The 19,843-nt window shown below is 42.5% G+C and overlaps 1 protein-coding gene across 2 annotated transcripts in view; it reads left to right on the top strand.

The window, feature by feature from the left end:
• Positions 1-19,843, top strand: part of PPP1R13B (protein phosphatase 1 regulatory subunit 13B) — a 122,342-nt gene that overhangs the window by 75,129 nt on the left and 27,370 nt on the right. For both annotated transcript variants that reach the window (XM_007987958.3, XM_007987959.3), the window contains exon 4: positions 537-613. In XM_007987958.3, the coding sequence (XP_007986149.3) occupies positions 537-613 (77 nt within the window). The remainder of the gene's footprint in view (positions 1-536; positions 614-19,843) is intronic.

Raw genomic sequence — 19,843 nt, 5'->3', positions numbered from 1 at the left:
AAGAAAAGATTTCATTTAAACAGCTTTATTTCATTTATTTTTAATTTATTTTTTTAAGACGGGGTCTTGCTTTGTTGCCCAGGCTAGAGTGCAACAAGCAAGATTGTACAGTAGCCCAATCCTGGCTCACTGCAGCCTCGACCTCTCTCGCTCAAGTCCTTCTCCTGCCTTAGCACCCCAAGTAGCTGAGACTACAGGGTGTACCACCATACCCGGCTAATTTAAAAAAATTTATTGTGGAGACAAATTCTCCCCATGTTGCTGAGGCTGGTCTAGAACTCATGGGCTCAAGCTGCCTTGCTGCTTTAGCCTCCCAAAGTGCTGGGATTATGGGTGTGAGCCACTGAGCGCGGCCTAAACAACTTTTATAAAAGATTAATTGCAAGACCATTTTTTCAACTGTACTGAAGTCTTGAATTTCTCAGCCTGGTATTTTACACTTGTGTTCAATAAATATTTGAATACATGAAGAAATGGGAGAATATTACTTTTTTCTAATAGGCCTTTCGGTGAGTTTGGTTCTTTTATTTCTTTAGGTGGCCGTCAGACCCAAGAGCAACGAACTCAGAGAAATGTAACAAATGTACCTGGAGAAAAACGCACTGAAAATGGGGTAAGTGAGAGTGAATTAAATTGAATTTTAAAAATTGATGGCTAGGTGCAGTGGGTTACACCTGTCATCGCAGCACTTTGGGAGGCCAAGGTGGGAGGATCACATGAGGCCAGGAATTTGAGATCAGCCTGAGCAAGATGGTGAGACCTTCTCTCTATAAAAGGTTTTTAAAAATTAGATGAGGCCAGGTGCAGTGGCTCACACCTGTAATCCTAACACTTTGGGAGGCTGAGGCATGTAGATCACGAAGTCAGGAGTCGAGATCAGCTTGGCCAATCTGGTGAAACCCCGTCTCTACAAAAAAATATAAAGATTAGCCGGGTGTGGTGGCGTGCGCCTGTAGTCCCAGCTACTCGGGAGGCTGAGGCAGGAGAATTGCTGGAACCTGGGAGGCAGAGGTTGCAGTGCACCAAGATTGTGCCACTGTACTCCAGCCTGGGCAACAGAGTGAGACTCCATGTCAAAAAAAAAAAAGGAAAGTCAGATGTGGCCAGGCATGGTGGCTCATGCCTGTAATCCCAGTACTTTGGGAGGTCAAAGCAGGCGGATCCCCTGAGGTCAGTTCAATACCAGGCTGGCCAACATGGTAAAGCCCTGTTTCTACTAAAAATACAAAAAAAATTAGCTGGGCATGGTGGCGGGCACTTGTAATCCCAGTTACTCGGGGGGCTGAGGCAGGAGAATCGCTTGAATCGCTCCAACCAGAGGTTGGAGTGAGCCAAAATCGTACCGTTGCACTCCAGTCTGGGCAAAAAGAGTGAAATTCCATCTCAAAAAAAAAAAAAATTAGATGTGGTGGCATCCACCTGTACTCCCAGCTACTCAGGAGGCTGAGGTGGGATGATGACTTGAGCCCAGGAGTTTGAGGCTGCAGTGAGTCATGATTGTACCACTGCACTTCAGCCTTGTCAGAGTAAGACCGTGGTTTTTTGTTTGTTTGTTTTAAAATTGCTTTTTACTGGTACTAATGAGTTTGGGTTATAACTTATTTTTAAATTATTATTTTTGGGGCAGATATTGTCATTTCTATTGAATATTTCAAAATATTATATGAAGTTACAAAGCAGCAGTCACTGAGATGTGTTGCCTATTCACATGATGCTCCATGAATCGGATCACGTCTCCTTTGGAGCAGCCTTCCAACTGCCCTTCACATGCTGCTGCCATGTCCTCTCCTGGAGCAGGCAGTGGGTGCCCTCTGTGCAAGTAACCATAGCATCTCTGTGGTGGCAGATGGGCTATGGGGTTAGCTCGTAGACTAAGAGTTGAGTAGGTTGACTTGCTTTGCATCTTCAGTGTTGGTTCTGGATCCTCTGTCAGGTTTTGACAGACACAATGGATGGTGGGCTGCAGTGTCTTCCTCCATCATTGTGGTATAGACTTGGAGAATAGATGGAATGCTGATCATAGGTGAGGGGAGCTGTGGAGGAGCTCTTTGTAAGAAATGTTGGTGTTGGCTGGGCATGGTGGCCCACACCTGTAATAATGGCACTTTGGGAGGCCAAGGTGGGTGGATCACCTGAGGTCAGGAGTTTGAGATCAGCCTGAGCAAGATGGTGAGACCCTCTTTCTATCAAATGTTTTATAAAATTAGTCAGATGAGGCCGGGTGCGGTGGCTCATGCCTGTAATCCTAGCACTTTGGGAGGTTGTGGTACACAGATCACAAGGTCAAGAGTTCGAGACCAGCTTGGCCAATCTGGTGAAACCCCGTCTCTACAAAAAAATACAAAAATTAGCCGGGCGTGGTGGTGTGTGCCTGTAGTCCCAGCTGCTCGGGAGGCTGAGAGGAGAATCGCGTGAACCCAGGAGGCAGAGGTTGCAGTGAGCCGAGATCGTGCCACTGCATTCCAGCTTGGGCAAGAGAGTGAGACTCCGTCTTAAAAAAAAAGAAATGTTAGTATGTGTTGAAAGAATGAACCAAAAGGGACATTTTTAATGTGGTCTTTTCTGAAAATTTTAAAGATAGCTTTAACAAGTAATTTTAAGATTAGAGATTGAGTTTCTTTTTGTGCTGTAACACTTAACTAGGCATCTAAGCTTAGGCAAGTTCCTTCCTCACACAAGGCTGGGCATGATGAGACACTGGTAAAGTGCATGGAGTCTGGAGTGTGACTGGCCCATGTTCAGCCCACTGGCCTCGGAGCTTTCTAATGAGCTGAATTTGAGCAAATTACTTCACCTCTCTACTTCCCAACTTATTATTGAATTGCTAGTTCTTTTATTGGCTATATTTGTGACCCTACATCATGTACTTAAATCTCTGTTTATTTGCACTATCAACTTTAAACAGTATCACTGGACCTTGCTCTTTATAAAATGAGAATATTAGGCCCCTGCCATCTTCCCTTCCTTCCTTTCAGCTCTTGCAGCTGTACCAGACTTTTATGTTGTAAAGGTTGACAATATTTGTATATTGTTATCTAACTATAAACCTTTTGTGCTTTGTTTGTAGATTGGTTATAAAGTTGAAAACCAATTTAGTAGTTTTATTATTTTAGATTTTGCAGGTATTATCCACTGCAGAGCCATGTGGTGTACTAGATTATATTTTCTTCTCTTTGGTTTCAATATCATAATCCTTCTGCCACTCAGGGAGAAATATTCCTGTTATTAAGATTGTAGGTTCTCCTTCCTTATACTCTAATTTATAAAAGTCGTTTCACAAATCCTCTTCACATTCCTACCTTCTATCATTAAAGTAGAGATTTGTCCACTGCAAATCCAGAGCCTCTGCAGAGTTCTTCCAGGCAGATCTGCTTCAGGACGTCTTAAGAAATAGAGGCACACACGCCACTGGTAGAAATTTTCATTCAGTAAATCTGGAGTGGGGCCTAGAAAACTCCCCACGTGACTATGTTGCCATGCCAAGCTTGGGAACATCCAGGTTACACTTTAGCAAGCATAGCTTATTTGTCCAACAGAATGTTGAAGATCTTTTTGAGTTCTAAGATTTACCATGGGACAGGCGCAGTGGCTCGCTCCTGTAATCCCAGCACTTCGGGAGGCCAAGGCAGGCGGATCGCCTGAGGTCAGGAGTTCTAGACCAACCTGGCCAACATGGTGAAACCCTCTCTCTACTAAAGATACAAAAATTAGCCGAGCATGATGGCAGGTGCCTGTAATCCTAGCTATTCGGGAGGCTGAGGCGGGAGAATTGCTTGAACCCAGGAGACGGAGGTTGCAGTGAGCTGAGATTGCACCACTGCATTCCAGCCTGGGTGACAGAGCAAGACTCTGTCTCCGAAAACAAAAAAATAAATGAATGAAAGAAAGGAAGGAAGGAAGGAGGGAGGGAAGGAGTGAGGAAGGGAGGGAGGAAGGAAGGAATTACCATGACCTGAACTCCAGGGAAGATTAAATAGATATATTGAGTAGGCTGTGTGTTGAAGAAGTGAGGTGTATTATATATGATATAATATGTGGAAGAGACTCAAAAGAAAAGTATTCCAAAGGTATGATAAATTGGATAGACCAGTTTTGATGTGATGAGACCTTTTCCTTGATAAAGTTGTTTCTTGTTAATATGGAGATAATGTGTGTATTTCAAGATCAACAAAATTGAAACCTGAAACCAAACGTGTTTTTATCCTTTATGTGGCTTGTAATTAGAGGAAAGTGTGAGAGCTCTTCTAGAGGCATAACTTAGTATTGGAATCGTCACATCAAAGATGTTACTGTATTTTATGGCTTACACATCTACCTTTTAAGCTTAATAATACATTACCTTGTGAAACACTTCATTGTCTACAGAGCACTTTTACGTGCATTTTAAGATATGAAAAACATCTTCCCCCAAAATGTTTCTGTGTATACCTTGGTTATAGAATAATGAGGTGCTAAGCCTTCTAACTTCTGGGTTGAGACATCTAAGGACAGATTAAGGAGAACTGTGAGGAGAGGAGGGAGTGTGGGTTAGAAGAGAAGGGCAGGATGCTGAGTTGGTGTGATTGATGTCCATTAGCAGCTGCTGAACTAAGAAGCCAGGGAAGTTCTGCTCTCTGAAAATTGCAGGACAGCAAGTCAGGTTAGTACATGTGCTGGTTTGTCATTATGCTATAAAGGCAAATTGATTTGTTCTCATTATATATGCCTGTGTTGAAGCTTCCAAGATGTCCTCAGGTTCCGTGATTTGCTAGTATGACTCAGGACTAAGCGTAGAGTTCTCTTGAGTTGCTACAATGAAAGGATTCAGAGCCAGATCAGCAAAGAGGAAAGACACATTCGACTTAGGTATCCTGGAAGCACTTGTTCCTGTCTTCTCAGCCAAACAGGTTTAAAATCTGAGTCAGTTTTTGATAGGATATCCAGTAAGTTGCTAAGACCAATTGATCCTACCCTCCTGTGTTTTCTTCTAAGAGCTTTATAGTTTTAGCTCTTATGTTTAGTTCTGTGATCAATTTTTGAGTTAATTTTTGTGTATAGTGTGAGTTACAGGATTCAAATTCATTCTTTTCCATGTAAATATCCAGTTCTACTAGCACCACTTGGTGAAAAGACTATTCTTTCTCCCACTGAATTGCCTGACGCCTTTGTCAGATCAGCCGCCCATAAATGTGATGTTTATTCCCAGAGGCATTGCTAGTGTAGTTACCCAGGCACCGTTTTCCGTGTGGCGCCCAAGACTCAACTGTGCCCATCATCTCCTAGGCCAGATCACATTTCAACTGTCTAGAGGAAAACTCAGACTTCTGCCAGGAGAGGAGAGAGGCAGTCACCTAGGAGCATGGAGTTGGGGAGGAGATAGGGATTTAACTGCCTCTTAAATATCGTTCACTCAGTCTGCCTTATTTTCAGTCCCTACATTTTATTCCCCTTTCCAGAGGTACATGGTGTTGTCAGTTTCTGAAACTTTGAAGATTCTGTGCTGTAACTGGAGTGTTTATCCAGTTTTACTCCTTCTGGCTTGAGGTTTGTCTCAGGTGTACTAGGTCAGTTATTTCTCATCTGTCCTTTTGCCAACTTCCAAACATCTGTGTTGTGTGCACTCCTGTTAGTCGCGCTTTTGTGGCTTTACATTATTTGATGTCAAAAATCCCTTTACTGTCAATTAGTGGAGTTTTGGGATTTAATGAAATTTGGATTAATCCTCCCTTATGAGCAGAGCCAGGTGTGAATTTATTTTAATTTCCCTATTGGGCTTTGTTGAATTTACTGATTCTGAGTATTGGCATCTGTCAGCAATTCTGGAACATTCCTCTATTATCTTGACAGGTATTTTATCTTCGGCATTCTTTATGTTTTCTTCTTTTGGAACTCTTATTAGACCTTCATCTTTCATTTTATTCTCCTTGTCTCAATTTCTTTTTTATATATTCTCTTTTTTGGTCTCTTCATACTGTATTCTGGATACTGTCCTAAGATACATCTTTCAGTTAGTGAATTCTGTCTTCAGCTGTGTCTGTCTATTTAATGCATATAAGGTGAATTTATTTTTTATTTATTTTTTTATTTTTTATTTTTGAGAAGGAGTCTCACTCTGTCGCCCAGGCTGGAGTGCAGTGGCATGATCTGGGCTCACTGTAAGCTCCGCCTCCCAGGTTCACGCCATTCTCCTGCCTCAGCCTCCCAAGTAGCTGGGACTACAGGCGCCCGCCACCACGCCCGGCTAATTTTTTGTATTTTTTTAGTAGAGACGGGGTTTCACCATGTTAGCCAGGATAGTCTCGATCTCCTGACCTCGTGATCTGCCCGTCTCACCTCCCAGAGTGCTGGGATTACAGGCTTGAGCCACTGCGCCCGGCCAAGTGCTTTTAATATTATTATTTTGAAAGATATGACATAGTCTGGGAAAAATACTAGCAAATCATGTTACCTGATAAAGGATTCAGATGTAGAATATATAAAGAACTCCCAAAGCTTAATAATAAGAAAACAAACAACTCAATTCAAAAAAAGAAATAGGCCAACCTCAGTGGCTCATGCCTGTAATCCCAGCACTGAGGAGGGTGGATCACTTGAGGTCAGGAGTTCGAGACCAGCCTGGCAAACATGGTGAAACCCTGTCTCTACTAAAAATACAAAAATTAGCCAGGTGTGGTTGTGCATGCCTGTAATCCCAACTACTTGGGAGGTAGGAGAATCACTTGAACTCGGGAGGCGGAGGTTGCAGTGAGCTGAGATCCTGCGGCTGCACTCCAGCCTGGGCAACAGAGTGAAACTTTGTTTCAAAAAAAAAAAGAAACAGATGAAATATTGAACAGGTGCTTCCCCAAATAAAATATATGAATGTCAAGTAAGCACATGGAAAGGTGTTCACCATCATTAGTCTTTAGAAAAATACAAATTAAAACCACCATGAAGTAGCATTACACACCTATTAGAATGTCTAATGTTAGAAAGACTGATGATAACAAGTGTTGGTGAGGAAAGGGAGAAATTGGAACTCTTATGTACTGCTGGTGGGAATGTAAAATGGTATAATCTGGAAAATAATTTGATAGTTTGAAACTTAAACATAAATCTACTGTATGACCCAGCAACTCTACTCTTAAATATTTACCTTAGAGAAATGAAAGCAAATGTCTGTGCAGACTTGTACGTGGATGTCCATAGCAGTTTGATCTGGCTTGAAGCCAAAATCTGGAAACAACCCAAATGTTCATTAACAAGTAAATGCACAAATAGACTATGGTATATCCTCACAGTGGAATATTCCTGAACAATCAAAAGAAATGGACTACTAATACATGCTACAACATGGATGAATCTCAAAATCATGTGCTGAAAGAAGCCAGCCAAAGGAGTACATACTGAATACTGTATGATTTCATTCATATACAATTCTAGAAAACATAAACTAATCTCTAGTAACAGGGAAGGTCAGTGTTTGCCTGTGGACCATGAGAGCCAGGAGTTGGGAGCAAAGAGATAAAAAGGAAGGGATTACAAAAGGGCACGAGGAAATTTGGGGAGAGGATGGATTTATTTTCTTGCTTGTGATTATTTCATAGTCCATACATTTGTCAGAACATCAAATTATATACTGTAGATGTGTGCAGTTTATTATATGTGAATTATACCTCAGTAAAGCTCTTGTAAAATTCATTAAAATTTTCAGTTCTAGAAGTTTTAGGCCACGCGCAGTGGCTCACGCCTGTAATCCCAGTACTTTGGGAGACTGAGGCGGGTGGGTCACCTGAGGTCAGGAGCCCTAGACCATCCTGGCCAACATGGTGAAACCCCATCTCTACTAAAAATACAGAAATTAGCCTGGCGTTGGTGGCAGGGGCCTGTAATGCCAACTACTTGGGGGATGAGGCAGGAGAATCGCTTGAACCCAGGAGGCGGAGGTTACAGTGAGCTGAGATTGCGTCATCGCACTCCAGCCTGGGGGACAAGAGCGAGACTTTGTCTCCAAAAAAAAAAAAAAAGAAGTGTTAGATCTTAAATCTTCTTAATTGCTCTTTGTGTGTATTTTAAACACACTAAACATTTTATATTCAGCAACTAATAATTTCTCTATCTGAATGTTACTTCTGCTGACTGTTGAGTCATGGCTCCTTGATTGCTGTGTGTTTTGATTTTTGACAATGAGCTGCTTGTTTTCCTTGAAACTTTACCTCTGGGCATTTTTTGAGGCCTGGATAAAGTCAGGATTTTCCTGAAAGGCTTGCATTTGCTTTGTCAGTAACTAGGCACAAGTTAGGCTCAATTTCTACTGTCCTTTGTGGATCATGAAGCTTGCATGAGAGCTGTCTAGTGGTTACAGATTGTTAGGGGGCCATCTCTCCTTCCACTCAGTGATGGAGAAAGGCAGGTTTCCCTACTGCCCCCTTCTGTGTGGAGGGTTCATTTCATAGTTAGCCTTACATTGAGGTTGTAGGTCTTTGCATCCTGGACGTTTGTGGGCATCTCCTTGGACTCTCCCCACTGGAATGAGCCTAAGTATTTACCTCCTAATGCCAGACTCCACCAGCTGCCAGGAAGCAAGTATGCAGGTGGGCAAATACCTTCAGGACAAAAGCCAGCTGTGGTGTTCTTTTATTATTGCCCAAGGTTTCTGCTTTCTCTTTATTTTTGGTCCCTGTGGTTTCCTTACTGTTGTGCCAACTCAGTGATGCTTTTGAAAACATGCTTTGGCCGGGCGCGGTGGCTCACACCTGTAATCCCAGCACTTTGAGAGGCCGAGGCAGGCGGATCATGAGCTCAGGAGATCTAGACCATCCTGGCTAACATGGTGAAACCCCGTCTCTACTAAAAATACAAAAAAAGAATTAGCCGGGCGTGGTGGCAGGCGCCTGTAATCCCAGCTACTTGGGAGGCTGAGGCAGGAGAACGGCGTGAACCCGAGAGGCGGGGCTTGCAGTGAGCCGAGATTGCCCACTGCACTCCAGCCTGGGTGACAGAGCCAGACTCAAAAAAAAAAACCAAAAAACAAAAAACACATGCTTTGTGATATATCTTGCCTTTTAGGTGTTGTTACCAGGAGTGTGATACAGGGTGTCCTGTCGGCCATGCAGTTGGAAGCAGAGCACTCGCAGGGTGTTCTTTTGTTTTCTTTTGTTGTTATCTGTGTACTTTGATAGCCCATTTTCCTGCCAGTCTCTTTCTAGCCCTAATTATTCCTAGCATCTTGTCTTGGGTATAAATGTGTATTGAATTGAATTGATATGGATGATTTTTTTTTTTTTTTTAAGACAGAGTCTCGCTCTGTCGCTCAGGCTGGAGTGCAGTGGCACAATCTTGACTCATTGCACCCTCTGCCTCCCAGGTTCAAGCAATTCTCCTGCCTCAGCCTCCCACGTGACTGGGACTACAGGCATGCACCACTACGCCTGGCTAATTTTTGTATTTTTAATGGAGAATGGAGTTTCACCATGTTGGCCAGGCTGGTCTTGAACTCCTGAGCTCAAGTGATCCTCCTACCTCAGCCTCCCAAAGTTCTGGTATTACAGGCAGGAGCTACCACCTGGGCCTTATGTGAATAAGTCTTATGAGTAAAATTTATTCATATTGGGCCAGGCATGGTGGCTCACACCTGTAATCCCAGCACTTTGGGAGGCCAAGGTGGGTGGATCACTTGAAGTCAGGAGTTTGAGACCAGTCTGGACAACAGAGTAGACCTCATTTCTATTTTTTTAAAAAAGTTTTATTCACATTTACAGACTAAAATAGCATGTTGTAGTATTATTGCAGGGTAGGGAGCTAGTATGCATTGGAGATATCTAATTGACTCTTATTAATTTGTGAGACTTAGTAATTGTTGGAATATGAGATATTCTGGCTTCAGAATATAATGAGATGTTAGAGAGGCTTGATTTTATTGAACATTTTATGTTTTTTGCCACCTTCGTGACTGGGATTACTGAACATATAATTTATGTGATAAAAATCAGCATCCATGTTTATAAGGTATCTTGATATCATTATCAACTGTTTTTTGTTTGCTAAATGGGCAAGTAAAACCTACTCTTCAAATCTGAAGATGTGTAACCTTGAAGAGATAGGAATAAAGAGGAATGATTTCATATTAATGAATATTGCGTGGAAGTAGGTTTTATTCTGATTATTTTGCTAGAGTTTTGCATTAAGGTTGGTTGTCATTTTTGTAATGACACTTTACTTGAGAAACCACTTATACTTTAAAAAACTAGTTATACAGTGTGAGTTGTGGCTCACGCCTGTGATCCCAGCACTTTGAGAGGCCGAGGCAAGAGAATAACTTGAGACTAGGAGTTTGAGACCAGCCTGGGCAACATAGTGAAACACTGTCTCTACAAAAAAATTTTTTTTTTTTTTTTTTTTTTGAGACGGAGTCTCCCTCTGTCGCCCAGGCTGGAGGGCAGTGGCCGGATCTCAGCTGACTACAAGCTCCTCCTTCCGGGTTTACACCATTCTCCTGCCTCAGCCTCCTGAGTAGCTGGGCCTACAGGCGCCCGCCACCTCTCCCGGCTAGTTTTTTTTTGTATTTTTTAGTAGAGACAGGGTTTCACCGTGTTAGCCAGGATGGTCTTGATCTCCTGACCTCGTGATCCGCCTGTCTCGGCCTCCCAAAGTGCTAGGATTACAGGCTTGAGCCACTGCGCCTGGCCAAAAAAATTTTTTTAAAATACATCAGCGTAGGCCAAGCACAGTGGCCCACACCTGTAATCCCAGCACTTTGGGAGGCCGAAGTGGGCAGATTACTTGAGGCCAGGAGTTTGAGACCAGCCTGGCCAACATGGCAAAGCCCCGTCTCTACTAAAAAAAAATACAAGTATTAGCCTGGCATGGTGGCACGCACCTGTAATCCCAGCTACTCAGGAGGCTTAAGCAGGAGAATTGCTTGAACCTGGGAGGCACAGGTTGCAGTGAGCTGAGTTCGCACCACTGCACTCCAGCCTGGGTGACAAGAGTGAGACTTCATCTCAAAAAAAGAAAGAAAAGGAAAACCAGTGTAATGTGGGAAGTAAAACAAAGAGAAATAAAAAAAAATTTCTTTAAACTGCCAAAAATATTTAGTCTTTTTAAAATCTTGTGATGATTAAATTACAAGATAAGATACTAGACATTTGGTCTAATTTTCTTCTATTCTTTATTGTGAAAAATATACACAGAAATATATGTACATGTATAAAACATGTACAGTTTAAAGAGACACTCAGAGCTGGGTGGGGTGGCTCACACCTGTAATCTCAGCACTTTGGGAAGCCAAGGCGGGTAGATCAGTGAGGTCAGGAGCTTGAGACCAGCCTGGCCCACATGGTGAAACCCCGTCTCTACTAAAAATACAGAAATTAGGCTCCGTGCAGTAGCTCACGCCTGTAATCCCAGTACTTTGGAAGGCCGAGGCAGGTGGATCACAAGGTCAGGAGATCGAGACCATCCTGGCCAACATGGTGAAACCCTGTCTCTACTAAAATACAAAAAAATTGGCCGGGTATGGTGGTGTGCGCCTGCAGTTCTAGCTACACGGGAGGCTGAGGCACAGGAGTTGCTTGAACCCTGGAGGCGGAGGTTGCCGTGAGCCAAGATGGCACCACTTGCACTCCAGTCTGGCGACAGAGCAAGACTCCGTCTCAAAAGAAATAAATAAATAAAAATACAAAAATTAGCTGGGCATGGCAGTGCACGCCTGTAATCTCAGCTATCTGAGAGGCTGAGGCAGGAGAATCGCTTGAACCTCAGGGGGACGGAGGTTGCGGTGAGCCGAGATTGTGCCACTGCACTCCAGCCTGGGTGACAGAGTGAGACTCCATCTCAAAAAAAAAAAAAAAAGACAGGTGACTACCACCCAGGCTGAGAATTTCTCTCTTTATTCTTTTTAAAACAATTCTATCCAACTTATTTTAATTGTAGACAGAATAAAGACATAAAAGCAAGATGGTTAGTGAAGGCCACTTGAAGTCTCCTTTCAGATTTCATAGAGAAAGAAAGGGTATTTTTGGAGATAGATGTGTGAACAAATCATGCTAGTATGAAAAGTGTAGTAAAAGTGGAATAAGGCACCAAAATAAATAGGTATGATTATCAAGATTGATATCGGGCAATACTTCCCAAAAGAAAGAATCAGAGGATTCTACAAAGATACAGAGGAATAGACGTGAAACTCTATGGTGACAGAGAGTTATAAACGGGACTGTGCAGCATGAAGTGTAGGGACAGGCAAGGGGGAGGGGACATGGAGAGGGAGGAGAGCAAGAGGACCAGCCCGGGAGAAGCCAGGTCTCAGCATGCTAAGATCTCAGATTAATCTTGTGGGATTTTAAGCAAGCTGTGTTTTAGAAGTATCTCTGTGGTGCTGGCCTGTAAGAATTATATCTCAGCAGTGGGAGATGAGCAGGACAGGAATGAGACTGGAGATGAGAGCCTGGTGAGGTCATTGTTTCTGTGCTTTGCAATGGTGTCACAACTACTGGAATCTCGGACTTTCAAAGGAAGTATTTGAAAATACAATTTCAAAGGTATGATGATATAAGCAGAGGAGGCATCCAGTTATCTATAAATTACCATTTAGAAGAAATTTCACTTCTTATTTATTTATTTTAAAGAGACAGAGTTTCGTTCTGTTGCGTAGGCTGGAGTGCAGTGGTGAAATCATAGTTCACTGTAGCTTGGAACCCTGGGCTCAAGCAGTCCTCTCACCGCAGCCTCCAAAGCAGCTGGGACTAGAGGTGGGCACCACCATGCCCAGCAATTTTTAAATTTTTTTGTAGAGATGGTGTCTCACATGTTGCCCAGTCTGGCTTTGAACTTTTGGCCTCAAGTGATCCTTCCACTCCAAAGCCCTTCGGTGTCACTGGGCAGGTGACATTAAGCATTAAGTCTATCTGGTCACTTCTCATAATCTTTCAAAACTAAAGAGTTGCTTAGAGTTCTCATTATTGCATTTATCTTATTTTTTTATTTTTTTATTTTGAGACAGAGTCTCGCTGTTTCACCCAGGCTGGAGTGCAGTGGCACGATCTCAGTTCACTGCAAGGTCCGCCTCCCGGGTTCATGCCGTTCTCCTGCCTCAGCCTCCCGAGTAGCTGGGACTACAGGCACCTGCCATCACCCCTGGCTAATTATTTATATTTTTAGTAGAGATGGGGTTTCACCGTGTTAGCCAGGATGGTCTTGATCTTCTGACCTCGTGATCTGCCCGCCTCGGCCTCCCAAAGTGCTGGGATTACACGCATGAGCCACCACACCTGGCAGCATTTATCTTATTTTTAAAATTATTTTATTCTTGAATCAGGTAACTTTTATGTTTTTCAAGAGGGAGAAATTAATCCTTTCCCATTAGTTCGAACTATGTGAAATTGTTGATGTTTGATCATTTTTTGACCTGGCGGATCATGAGGTCAAGAGATCGAGACCATCCTGGCCAACATGGTGAAACCCATCTTTACTAAAAATACAAAAATTAGCTGGGCATGGTGGCACGTGCCTGTGTCCCAGCTACTCAGAAGGCTGAGGCAGGAGAATTGCTTGAACCCAGGAGGCAGAAGTTGCAGTGAACCAAGGTAGCGCCATTGCACTCCAGCTGGTGACAGAGCGAGACTCTGTCTCAAAAGAACAAACAAAAAAGCAACATTTTCATATGATTTAGATTATTAAGATTTCTTCATGATGTCTGGTAGAGTGTTTACACTTTGACGCAATAAATGGCCGTTGATTAGGAGCAACCATGTATGCCAAGCTGCAGCCAGGTAGTGAGGGCAGCACTTCCCATGTGATGGAAAGAGTGCCTGCTTGCTGTCAGGAGATGCAGCTAGGATCCTGGCACTGCTACTGACCTGACACGTAAGCTTGGGAAACCCAGTCAACCAGCTGCCCAGAGCCTCAGCTTTCTCACCTGTAAAATAAGCTTAAGAATTTTCCTCCTAGGGGCCAGGCACAGTGGCTCAGCCTGTAATCCCAGCACCTTGGAAAGCCGAGGTGGGCAGATCATGAGGTCAGGAGATCAAGATCATCCTGGCTAACACGGTGAAACCCCGTCTCTACTAAAAATACAAAAAATTAGCTGGGCATGGTAGTATGCACCTGTGGTGTCAGCTATTTGGGAGGCTGAGGCAGGAGAATCACTTGAACCGGGAGGTGGAGGTTGCAGTGAGCCGAGGTCTCGCCACTGTGCTCAAGCCTGGGCCACAGAGCAAGACTCCGTCTCAAAAACTAATAGTAATAAAAAAAAATAAGGCCGGGCGCAGTAGCTCACTCCTGTAATCCCAGCACTTTGGGAGGCCGAGGCGGGTGGATTACGAGGTCAGGAGATCGAGACCATCCTGGCTAACATGGTGAAACCCCGTCTCTACTAAAATACAAAAAAATTAGCTTGGCATGGTGGCAGGCGCCTGTAGTCCCAGCTACTCGGGAGGCTGAGGCAGGAGAATGGCCTGAGCCCGGGAGGCGGAGATTGCACTAAGCCAAGATTGCGCACTGCACTCCAGCCTGGGCGACTGAGCAAGACTCCGGCTCAAAAAATACATATAATAATAAATAAATAAAATAAAATAATAAAAATTTCCTCCTAGGGTTTTTGTAAGCATCATCTAAGACAACTATAAACTTGGGTACGTATAAATGTCTGCTATGCAGCAGGCATTCTTTACATGTTAATTGTTGAATCTCTAGAATGAATTCAAGATTTCATTTTAGGCCGGGCGTGGTGGCTCATGCCTGTAATCCCAGCACTTTGGGAGGCCGAGATGGGCGGATCACGAGGTGAGGAGATTGAGACCATCCTGGCTAACATGGTGAAACCCCGTCTCTACTAAAAATACAAAAATTAGCCAGGCGCAGTGGCGGGTGCCTGTAGTCCCAGCTACATGGGAGGCTGAGGCAGGAGAATGATGTGAACCTGGGAGGCGGAGCTTGCAGTGAGTGGAGATCGCACCACTGCACTCCAGCCTGGGCCACAGAGGGAGACTCCGCCTCAAAAAAAAAAAAAAAAAAAAAAAAAAAAAAAAAAAAGTTCATTTTAAAAAGTACTGAGTTCTTCCCATCTCTGAAAGTGAATAAACATCCTGAATATCAAAACAATGGTATGAGAGAGTCCTTGGAGAATCAGAAGAACTTCAGGAAGCAGATGGCATTGCCCCTAGGTCTTAAGTGATAGGCAGAGTTTAGGAAGCAGTGGGGGAAGGGCTCTGTGGGTAGCAGAAAGAGCATGAGTGAGATATGCTCACAGGAAAGTGTTGGTTCTAGAATGGAGTGGCAAGTACCAATGTGGGAGGTCATAAAGAGCACTTTTGAGCAGCAGCTTTTATTTAGGGCAAAGATGGCTCAATGAAAGATGTTGCTGCTGAGGCTTCTGGAAAAAGGCTAGAGCCATTCATAGAAATAGGGAATTTAGGGAGGAAGCCACGCTTGGATGGAGAGAGAGGAATTTGGTGGAGAGAGGCCAGAGGTGGATGTTTTGGCAAGGTGTGTTCTCATATAAACTAGGTGCAAAAAAGAATGAGCATGAAACTGTTGAACTATTTCATGTCATCTCACTGGAGCTTGAAAGTTTAGGGAATTTTTTATTCCACATAATATATTTTTTTTGATTCTAGGTTACAGTTTATTTCAAATAATCTGAGTACAATGACCAGTATACAATTTTAAATGAGGTACACAAGGAAATAAGACATCATGAACAAAATGTGACAAACACCTCAGATACCGGTGTGACCTGGCACAGGCTATAAAACAGCTGTGTTTTATTTAAAGAAATGACAAGTTTTGATCGTATGTTCAAGAGAATAGGAAAATATTTCAAAATGGCACTGCAGACTGAAAAAAGAACCAAACGGACTTTCACAAATGAAAAAAAAACCCTGAAATTAAAAGCTCAAAAGAAAGGTTTAACACATATAGACAAATCTGAAGATTTACAATGAATAACAGAAATTGAGAAGAAGCATTTTGAAACTTTCATATCAACTTAGGGTAATCTTATGTCTACTCACTACAATAATAAAAACATTGTGGATGTATTTTGTACTTCACTTCTATAATAATTTATTTTCATTGTGTTTTCTGATAAAATAAAGGACTCATGTGTGGGATAACATACTATTACAATTCAGCAACAAGAAGACAACCAATTTAAAAATAGACATCTCATCAAAGAAGAGAGATGGCTAACAGGCATATGAAAAGATGCTTAACATTTCCAGTCACTGGGGAAATGCAAATTGAAACCACAGTGAGACACCATTACACACCCACAAGAATTAAGCTATAAGCAAAAAGACAAATATTGGCAAGAATGTGGACACGCTGGAACCCTCATACGTTACTGGTGGAAATGTAAAATAGTGCAACCACTTTGGAAAACAGTTTGGCAGTTTCTTAAAAAGCTAAACATAAACTTACCCTACAAGCGAGGAATTCCACTCCTAGGTATCTACTCAAGAGAAATGAAATATATGCTCACACAGGCCTCTATGCAAATGTTCACAGCAGCACTGTTACTCATAGCAGCTAAGAAACAGCCCAAATGTCCATTAACTAGTGAATGGATAAACAAAATGTGGTATATCCATCTGACTGAATATGACGCAGCATTAAAAAGAAACTACTCAACACAGATGAACCTCAAAAACATTACAGCAGATGTAAAAGACTACCTATGGTATGATTTCGCTTATATGAAGTGTCCGGAAAAAAGTAAGTCTAGAGACAGAAAGCAGATCAGTGGGTGCCTGCATCTGGGGTTGGGCGTGGAAATTAATAGTGAATGGGCAGGAGGTAACTTTTGGAGGAAGATGGAAACATTCTAAAATAGAATTGTGGTGATGATTGCACAATTCTATGTATTTGCTAAAATAACTAAATTTTCCAGTTACAATGGGTAAATTTTAGGATATGTAAATTATGCCTCAATTAACTCTAAAAAAGAAAAGCCTATGGCTTGGAAAGTTAGGAAAAAAAAAATCTAGGGATAGGGCTGAAAGTTACACTCAGAATGAGTATGTGGCTTTAAATTCTTTTATTGTTAAAAAGCAAACTAAAAATAAGTGAACTCTCTACTCAATAAATGAAGAAAAGTTTCAAATAGACATGGGATAATTAAAGATAAAAGTACAGATGAATAATATTGAACACAAACAGAACATTCAAAAGAATAAATGAACTTACAAGGAGACATAACCGCCACAGATGGGGAAGAGATTAAAAGGGCCGTTAAACAGTGACCATGTACTAGTGAACAGACCCTCCTTTCTAAATGAACTCACTATGGAAAGAAGCTACAGATGTTTCATAGAAGAAAGCAACAGGCCCACTGAGTTCCAAGTCAACCTTTCAACCCTATTTCATGGACACATTCCACATTGTATTGTTTCTGAAATCTGGGTCCATCTCATTATCCCTGTCGTGAGTTGGCAGTGTGAGGGAGCTGCAGGAAAAGCTTCTACAGGCCACCCCAGGAACCATCACGAAGTGCTGGTGACAACGAATCTTCTAAGGATGGTAGTTTTTGAAGTTCTCTATTATTGCTTGTGCTAAACCTTGAAGCATTTTGCCATTTGTCTTTCTATGGGCTAAGAGACTGGTACTTTAATTTTAGCAGATACTGTAGATGGGACAGCAACAAGGCTGTTTTTCCTGATGGAAATTTGCTCTGATTCTACTGTGTCTTGTCCTTCTTTTGAACTTTTTTCACTCTTCCATGCTTTTACTTCCATGAAGTAATTTGGCTGATTATTAAAATCAGCATATCAAGATTAGGGACATCTGAAGTGACCCATTTGCCAGTAGATGTTCAATTGCTGACAAAATCCACTAATCTTTTCTGTTAACTGATCACCAAGGAATGTGTGTTAGGCATTGAAGGAAAAAGCACCATTCATAGTTAGACCTCCATTGTTTACACTGTAGCTTAGCTCCTTTAAACATATGCATGTTCTCTCTCTTCCCTGGGTTATGATGATGCTGTTTGGGGAGATTGCACTGTGACTGAACTTAAAAATAAAGTTACAGGACAGGAAAGCATCTTTAGGGTAACAAAAGCTAAACAAGAGGGCGCTTCAGAGCAGGTAGAGCCAGCATATGTGCACAGCAAAACAGGCATCGGAGGTGCTCCCCTGCCTCTGAGGCACTTGGCACATGTATGCCAAGCAAAAGCAGAATATTTTGGGTTTATCCAAGCATGACACAAAATTCAAATCTGTACCAGAGTCTGTTCTCTGACTAGAAACAGTTGGGTTGACTAAATTAGTATGTTTATTTGCCTGAAATTGTAATGTCAAAATAGCATTCCTTACAGAGCATTATTTAGTGTTTCTTTTTTTCTTTTTTCTTTTTTTTTTTGAGATGGAGTCTCGCTGTGTTGCCCAGGCTGGAGTGCAGTGGTACAGTCTCAGCTCACTGCAACCTCCACCCCCCAGGTTCAAGTGATTCTCCTGCCTCAGCCTCCCAAGTAGCTGGGATTACAGGCACTTGCTACCACGCCCAGCTAATTTTTTGTATTTTTAGTAGAGACAGCATTTCACCATGTTGGCTAGGCTGGTCTTGAACTCCTGACCTCATGAGCCACCCTCCTCAGCCACCCAAAGTGCTGGGATTACAGGTGTGAGTTACTGTGCCCGGCCTGTTTAGTGTTTCTAGATGAAATATTAATTATACCAAAAAAAAAAAAAAAAGCATAGTTTTTCAAGAACTGCAATAATGAGTCATTAACTGGACAGATACGGATGAGTATGTAATATGATGAATTTCTCTGTTCATAGGTAAAATTGTAGTCTTTACTACTTTTTGGTACATAGCAAAATTTTTTTTCTTTTTTTTTTCTTTTCTTCTTCTTTTTTTTTTTTTTTTTTGATATAGGGTCTTGCTGTGTCCCCTAGGCTGGAGCGCAGTGGTACAGTCACAGCTCACTGCAGTCTCAACCTCCTGGGCTCAAGCGTTCCTTCCACCTCATCCTCCTGAGTAGCTGGGACTACAGGTGTCCGCCACCATGCCTGGCTAATTTTTGTATATTTTGTAGAGATGGGGTTTCACCATGTTGTCCAGGCTGGTCTGAAACTCATGAACTGGGATTACAGCTGTGAGCCATCATGCCTGGCCGCATATTAGCAAAATATTTCAGTAGTACCTTAAATAGAATGTAAGACTAGCCTTCTTACTAATACTTGGAGAGGCAAATATTTTGTTTATACAAATTTTGTAAGCTACCTAGTAAAGTCTCTTATTTCCGCAAGTAGATTTGTGGAAGTTTGGAGAAAGAAGGCAGTGATATGATTAGATAAGTGATCATAAAAACGCCTCTTTCCCTCTGCTCATGCTGGGGTTGGGGTGGGAGGCTAGCTAGACCTGAGGTGGGGTGGGCCGTGTTTATTGTGGAAAACAAGCGACGGGGTGTGAGGTGGAGAGTGAGCTGGGTTCATCAGGAGCAGAAACAGGGTTCCTGGAATCCGGAGTTCAGGTAGTGAACGTCGGTGTTGGAGGAGATCTGGATCCCTGGGGCCACAGGTGGTAGTCCCTGCCGAAGGGATCATTGGAGCAGGTTTAAGGCTGGTGGGGTGTTTCCTTTTTGGGGGTCCTGTATTCGTAGGCACCTGTCTGAGTGTTGCTGAGAGAACTTTTCTGCTAATTAACTTAGTTGTTGGAAGTGGCTTGTGCTCTGTGTGACCTGGAGCGGAGCTCATCCGACAACTCTACCATAATTAGGGACCTCGAATTGCCTGAGGGAACAGAGTTTGGTTTCTTCTTATTAGATGCAATCAATGAAGAGAAATAGGGAAGAATTAGGTAATAGGTTTGTTTGAATAAATAAAGTTTGTATGAAAAATTTTAAATTGTGAATAGGGATTAGGTTGCATGTAATACATTGCTAGGC

The sequence above is a fragment of the Chlorocebus sabaeus genome, chromosome 24 (genome assembly GCF_047675955.1).
Source record: "Chlorocebus sabaeus isolate Y175 chromosome 24, mChlSab1.0.hap1, whole genome shotgun sequence".
Taxonomy (NCBI): Eukaryota; Metazoa; Chordata; class Mammalia; order Primates; family Cercopithecidae; genus Chlorocebus; species Chlorocebus sabaeus.
Note: the sequence above shows the minus strand (reverse complement) of the source record. Positions and strands in the feature narration are given on the sequence as shown.